Source organism: Pollachius pollachius (genome assembly GCF_949987615.1).
Source record: "Pollachius pollachius genome assembly, chromosome: 5".
NCBI classification, from domain to species: Eukaryota; Metazoa; Chordata; class Actinopteri; order Gadiformes; family Gadidae; genus Pollachius; species Pollachius pollachius.
Genome location: NC_136938.1, coordinates 26,865,934 through 26,873,278, shown reverse-complemented (window position 1 = coordinate 26,873,278; position 7,345 = coordinate 26,865,934). Strand labels below are relative to the sequence as shown.

The following is a 7,345-nucleotide window of genomic DNA, read 5'->3' as shown; positions in this document are numbered from 1 at the left end:
GAGGAATAACAATGATTAACAAACGCTAAATAAATAAAACACATCTCCCACTCTGCTGCGTGCCTCAGTTTAAGATGTTAGAATAAACGTGATTTGCTTTTAGTTGCCACATACTTTAAGCAAACTCTACTCACACACTTTTCTCAGTCCAAGCTGCCGTTTTGATATTTAACCTTTTTTCCCCCACAAAAAACGTCCTAAACCATTCATTCGATTACGATTAAAAATCGATGACTCTCCCAGCTCTCCCTGCTAGTCAGAGGCTGGTGGTCTGTGTGTCCCCGTCGTTAAACGCCTCACTTCCTCAGATCCCGGGCTGCTCGCCCAGCCACCCGGCGGTCCATCCCGGCACCCGCCACTGGGTGGCGCTGACCCTCTCCGTGCTGCGCGGACACCTCTCCGTCACTCAGGTAAGCCTCTTTTACAATCTTTCGTATCATAGGAGTGATTAGATAGGTGTTTTCTCCGGCATTAAACGGTTAAACTTTAACTCTAGGGCCGTCCAACTATAAGATTAATTTGACTCGCTAGGTGTCTTCAGGAACTATAGGAACTCCATCCTGATTGGTCATTACATCCACAATTCAAGACGACCTTACATAACGTGTCGCCACATCAAGGCACGGTGTTCAAAGCCCCTGTGATCAAGGAGGCTGTCTGCTGATGGTAACCCTGGTTCCTGTAGCTGCTGCTGGAGGCGGGAGCAGACCCAGAGGGCGGGGTGCTGATGGACGACCAGGAGAGCTGCGCCGAGACCCCCCTTCAGCTGGCCTCCGCAGCAGGTGGGGTCCCCGTCACCTCTCTGAGAACACCCCCAAACCCTCGGCCCCTACTCGGTCATACACACAGTAACACTGAACCGCACAACAGGCAAAGAACGCAGCTCCAGTCATGAAACTCAATCGGAGTGGCTGACGAGGAATGCAAACATCAGCGTACACAGAATAATGTGTGTACATGGTATGTGTACCTTGGGATGAGTGTGAAGTAGACACAGTTCCCCCTTTCCCCTAGGGGGAGCTGTAAGTAAGAAGGGCTGTTTAACGTGGTGCTGTGTTGCTCTCTCACTTTTTCCAGCCATCTCTACTTAGAGCAGGACCCGTTGTGAGATGTGAACTGACACCATACATTCATCATACGTTAAACAGACCTTTCCAACTAGAACGTGACGGCGTTGTTATTCCTAAGAGTAGAGGTAACCATGCATTATTGGCAGCGAGGTGAACTGGTGTAGCCCGGCTCCGCCTGCCTACTTTCTCCCGCTCTATTTGAATTTCCCTTCAGTACTACGTCTGGGTTTGCGGTATATTCGCGGGTTTTCTCCAGCCAAATTTTGCCGGTCCAATCAACAAACAGAGGAAGAGCCTGAGAACAATTACGTTAAGGTCGTGCTCTAGTTAGAGTTGTAGTCGAACGATAGCGATTGGTTAGGGCAGATCCAGGGTGGCATCGGGCAGATCCAATAGTTTTAAACTCCAACAGACACCCGCCTTCAAGTGAGTTAACGTTTGTCAAAGGAGAGAGGCCAGACTCTCTGTGCGAATGAAATGAAGCACGAGAGTCCGGTAGTACCAGGCTGGAACTGGTATGTGACATGGTGTGAATAACGGTGTATCGTTCTGTGTGTTGGTCTCGTCTCCTCCAGGTAACTACGAGATAGTGAGCCTGCTGCTCGCACACGGAGCCGACCCCCTGCTCAGAGTGCATCATGGGAACTCTCGGACCTCGCCGCTCAACGAGGACATGAACTGCTTCAGCCAGGCCGCCGCGCACGGACACAGGTACGCGCACACTCACTCGCTCGCAGACTCGCACACTCAATCACTCACTCACTAACACACACACACACACATACACATGCACACACACACATACACTCACACACACATACATACACACATACACAAACACACACACACACACACCCCTTAACATCTCCTAGAACAACATCAACCTCCTTGAGAAGGACGATGGATCATAGACTCACTGTATAAATTACAATACGAACCATCCCCATGCGAGGCTTGTCCCTTTTGAACCGGAGGAACAGGGATCTTCTTCCACCTGGACGCCGTGTTGACCGATCCCCCCCTCTCCTCCCCAACAGGAACATCTTGAGGCTGTTGCATCTGCAGCCCCAGCAGAGGCGGGAGGACATCCTGTCCCTGGAGGAGATCCTGGCTGAGGGGGTGGAGGACCCAGGGGAGGCTCAGACCCGCAGGCGGTCCCCCGCCCGCGACGCCTCCATGTCGGGCAGCCTGGGCCCCGATCCCGGGTCGCGGAAGGCCCGGACCAAAGCCCTCCAACAGGCCGCCTACTACAGCGCTGAACACGGCTACCTGGACGTGACCATTGAGCTCAGAGCCATGGGTACGTGGGCTGTGCTGCTCTGCCTTGTGTCGGTCTGAACCTAACTGCTCACCACGAGCTGACGGTCGCCCATCGTGGTCAACCCCTCCGTCTGCATGGCTGTGAGGTCACCGAGGTCCGGACATCGGAAATTGTTGTAGAGCTAAAAATAAAGGAAATGCTTGATTCAGTTGAATCTAGCACTGAAGCCCCAGTCAGTATTTTTCAAACCCTGGCTACGGCCCTTAATGGTTTCAAGTCGCGTGTAATTTCATGTACCTCCCTCAATGTGAATTTGCAATTATTGCGTTTACCCAAGCATCCGACCTATCCGTCAGACCACAGAGAGTAGCGGCCTCCCTCTGACCGGCCCTCCTCTCTTCTGTCCCTCTGTCCTTCTGTCCTGCAGGGGTTCCATGGCGGCTCCACGTCTGGCTGGCGTCGCTCCAGCGGGCCCACCAGCTGTCCAGGGACGAGGTGACCCTCTCGCTGCTCACCGAGTTCCCGGCCGTCAGGGTGGACGACTACAGCCAGGAGCTGCTCTCCGCCGGTCTGCCGCTCATGTTCAGCCTGATGGTCACCAGCAAGGTACAGCTGGGCTCCCCTACCACCGTGTGCTGCTAGTACATATACATATACTTTATACATACACAGGCGGCAGTGCTGCTGCTATCAAACTAGCAACCTTCCGGTTACAAGTCAACCAGCGGGTTGACTTGTAACCGGAGGGTTGCTAGTTTGATCCCCGGCTCCTCCTAGCGGAGTGTCGAGGTGTCCCTGAGCGAGACGCCTCCCCCTGACCAGCTGGCTGTCACCTTGCATGGCTGACTCCGCCGCCGGTGTGTGAATAACATTTCCTGTAAGTCGCTTTGGATAAAGGCGTCTGCGAAATGAACTAAAATGTAAAAATGTATACATGGTGCTCTATTCTGCTGTGATGTCTTTGTTCTTGTTGACGCTCTTCATGTTTCACAATGGAAATGTCACTCCAAATCAAACACTCCCAACCTTACTCGTGCAACAGGATCTAGCTTGTAAGTTGTGCACCACCTACTACTGTGCTAAGACATCTTCCCTGTGTTGTAGGACTACATCATCATCAAGAAGCTGGCCTCGGTTTTCTCCCACTGCTACGGCTGTGCTGCCGTTCCTCCCATTCCCTTCATGGACATCACTCAGTCCACACAGCTCGGTAAAACAGTGGAAAGATCTTCTTCTTTCACATTGTGGGGGCAATGAATATTAAGATGGCACTTATTGTACGCATTTATTGTATGTTGAACGTCCTGGCACTTAAAAATAGAAATTAGCAATGTGTAGCATCTTATCCTAGCTATCTTTGTTGCATACGAAGAATGGGTTAACCTAACAATTATAGAGAGAGAGAGAGAGAGCTCTATAATTGTTAGGTTATAAAGACGGTATGTAATAAATACCATCTTGCTGACCAAATCTTTTGTCTTTCCCCGTCCAGACGTTCACTTCCTGAACAACAAGGAGATGTCTGACGTGACCTTCATGGTTGAGGGGCGTCCCTTCTTCGCCCACAAGGTGCTCCTGATGTCTGCCTCTGAGAGGTACGTTCTCCGACCCGATGTTCTGTTCAACAATGACGCCTGGTTCATGTACTCTAGGATCTAAAGACTGCAATAACCAGCCTTTGCAAACCGGTGCACTAGAGGCAACCAAATCCCATTTATCTGGGGACCTGTGCCTCGTCGTGGCACGCCCACGCTCACACTCACATCTTCTCGTTTGTCGGTTTCCTCACAGGTTTCGTTGCCTGCTCAGCAATTCCCCCGACGGCGAGATCATCCACATCGATCACATGACCTACGCTGTATTCCAGGTGAGTTGAAAGCCATTGAACCAAAGTCAAAGGAACTGCCGCGGCAGACACAGAGCCTGGGCTTTTCTCGTCCCTGGGCTAGGAAGCTATGGATAAGGGCTCCTATGATAAGGGCTCTCATTACGATTTCACATAAGATCGGCATGTGGCTCAGGAGGTAGAGCTGATGGGCCGGTAACCGGAAGGCTGCTAGTTCGATCCCCGGCTACTCCTAGCTGAGTGTCGAGGTGTCCCTGAGCAAGGCACCTCACCCTGACAGCTCCTGCCGAGCTGGCTGTCGCCTTGCATGGTTATCACCGCCGTCGGTGTGAGAATGTGTGCATAAATGGGTGAATGAGTTTGAGTGACCACTGGTTAGAAAATGCAGCAGTCCAGATCATATGTCTTACTGTTCTACTTTGTACTGTTCTCTCCAGATGATGATGAAATCTCTGTACTGCGGGGGGACGGAGGGCGTTAGCCTGTCATACCAAGACGCTATGAAGGTAATGATCTGGGCCTGGCCTCTTTGGAAGTATTTCTCCCAATAGTGTGACGCAACTGATTGATAATATGAATACTTTCTGTTTGTATTTCAGCTACTCCCTGTTGCCAACTTTTTTCAAATGAAAGGGTTGAAGAGATGCTGTGAAATCCAAGTGTCCCAAAGCATGACCCTGGACAACAGTGTCAAGATCCATCAGACTGCCAAGGTCAGTGAACAGTGACTCCACCTTCAACATCATTCAAGAGCTGTAGTCAAGACCACCTTTGTAGACTCCAAGACAACCCAAGCGAGGGCTTGTCGAATCCGAGTCAAGACCGAGTCCAAAGGGGTTCGAGTCTAATCAAAACCGTGTCAAAAGAGCTTCAGGTCCAAGTCAAGTCTGAGTCTCAATTAGAGAGACTGACAGGACCGAGACAGAAAAAAATGAATCCTCTTGGAGACCACCTACTTACCTGTTCATAATTTTTGTGTGATGCAAGGGACACGGTATATCATTTATTCTAAGATGATCATTTTGCACTATTTGTTATTTGTATGGATCAAATGAGGCCATATTATCGTCATATATGTATATCATATTATAGCCATTTCACTTGATATCATACTCCATATCATACTCAAATCTGAGACCGGACTCGAGTAATACAGCCCTGCATTATTCACCGCGACAACACAGGTTGAAGTTGTGTCTGTTGAGGCTCTTAGTCTATACCTACGGCCCTAATACTAGTGTTGCACTGGAGCTAACGCTACAGCGTTCTTGTTTTGTTCTGCAGCAGCACGAGGCCTTGCAGCTCCAGAGGTTCAGCGAGGGCTTCTTCCTGCAGAACCTGGAGCCTCTCCTGGAGAGGGAGGACTTCCACCGCCTCCTGCTGGGAGGGGCCGGTCAGGACGCCTTCTCCCCAGGGACAGAGCACCGTCACCAACACCCCCAGCCCCACGGGGGCCTCAGCCAGGACCAGATGTTCCTCATGAAGGACCTGGAGGCCACCCTGGTGGACAGACTCCAAACCCGGTGCCCCGCTTGTTTGGAATGAGAGACGGACGGCAGCACCCAAGGGGTGCTATACTGGGGGCACTGGGGCTTATGCAAACCAAACATCAGCGATTGCTTAGGGATACAACTATACAATAGATGAGTTCATCGTGTCGTTAGCCTGATAGCATAATTGCCAAAGTCGTATTTTGGCCAAAAAGATATATATCTAACCTAACTCTGCTCTTCTAATGCTGCTGATTCGCTGTGCCTCATTGGCTATATCCTGAGCCAATCAGGGTGCTTTTTACATTCCATAATCACTTTCTGCCGAAGTCATGTATTTGTACTTTGGCATTTTCTACGCTGACTACACGATGAACCTTCAAATATGACTTAGGCAATTATGCTATGAGGCTGACCATGTTGAATAGACATGGTTTCAAGCAGTCTTTGATGAGTGTACTGTATGTGGTGCGTGTAGATAGCTGTATAAAATGTGTACATAATGTATTTAAATAAACGATGACTGAATGATATGCGTTGAGTTCGTTAATGGTCGACGGTGGAAAGTCGGAATGGGAAACGCGTCATCTCCGACCTACGTGCGTCTGAAAAACATGGACGCACGGACGCTTAACTACAAGATTGCAAATGTATTATTATAATTATAGATTATAAACGATCTAGTTCTGAAAAAAATAATTGGCGACAGTAAGTGAACAGACTATACATTGCTGTCATCGTAAGAGAACCCTTCAATAAGATCGGGAAGGTAAAAATGGAATCAGATTTTTTTTTTAAGCACTGAAGTGGTTCACGGTGACATCACAAGGTATTGATCCAGTAGTTCACCTCCTCGCTGCTGGTCCTCTCCGGGGGCGTAAATCTTTTCTTCGTAGGATGGTAGGGGCAAGTACTGCCTTTTTCGCCTCTGATTGGTTAGAAGGGCTCTCCTTTAGATCGTGTTTCGATTAGTCCTAATTGTTTGGGGGAGTTTAGGGTTAGGGTTAGGGTTAACCCTTAACCTAACCCTAACCAATCGGAGGAGAGCCATTCTAACCAATCAGGTGAATCAGAGGCGAAAAAGGCGGTACTTGCCCCTACCATCCAACGGAGAAATGATTCACTCCCGGGTCCGAGTCAATTTGTCCCGTACTCTGGATTATCCGCCCCCCCTCCCACACCGTAGAAGAGATTAATACATCCAACGAAAAGAAAAGCCAACAAGGATAGGTATTGCTTTTATTTTTCTCTCGCGTATACCAATGCCAGTCGGGGCGGCGGAGGGATACGTGTACATTGTGATCCGCCCCGGTGCGCCGGATCCCTCTACGAGAGACTGAACAGGGTGGATGCAGCTCTGTGGGCACACAGCTCATCCAACAGGAGATCATCTTAAGGGGAGAGGGAGGGAGAGAGGGGGAGAGGAGGCTACGTACAAGGGGGAGAATAAAAAAACTAAACCTGAAGAAAGAATATGAATCGACCACAGATGCGTGTCAAAATACAAAAAATTAAGAATATTTGAACGGAAATCCTAAGAAAGAACGAAACTAGGAGTGGGTCGGGTCAGACAGGAGATCAATTGTAACGACAACATGCAAAGAAAAGACAAATGCTGAACATGCAAACAACCGTACGAGGTCAAAGCTAAGATTAGGTATCCTCCTTGGGGTTTTTG

General features: G+C 49.6%; 1 protein-coding gene across 1 annotated transcript in view; it reads left to right on the top strand.

Moving 5' to 3' along the window:
* Positions 1–5,722, top strand: part of LOC307075652 (ankyrin repeat and BTB/POZ domain-containing protein 2-like) — a gene marked incomplete at its 3' end in the record, with an annotated part of 16,977 nt that extends 11,255 nt beyond the window's left edge. The window contains exons 7-17 of the mRNA XM_079736311.1: positions 309–410; positions 686–782; positions 1,646–1,781; positions 2,108–2,370; positions 2,759–2,937; positions 3,436–3,541; positions 3,824–3,926; positions 4,123–4,198; positions 4,615–4,683; positions 4,777–4,890; positions 5,462–5,722. Coding sequence (XP_079592437.1) covers positions 309–410; positions 686–782; positions 1,646–1,781; positions 2,108–2,370; positions 2,759–2,937; positions 3,436–3,541; positions 3,824–3,926; positions 4,123–4,198; positions 4,615–4,683; positions 4,777–4,890; positions 5,462–5,722 — 1,506 coding nt within the window. The remainder of the gene's footprint in view (positions 1–308; positions 411–685; positions 783–1,645; positions 1,782–2,107; positions 2,371–2,758; positions 2,938–3,435; positions 3,542–3,823; positions 3,927–4,122; positions 4,199–4,614; positions 4,684–4,776; positions 4,891–5,461) is intronic.
* Between the last annotated feature and the right edge of the window lie 1,623 nt (positions 5,723–7,345).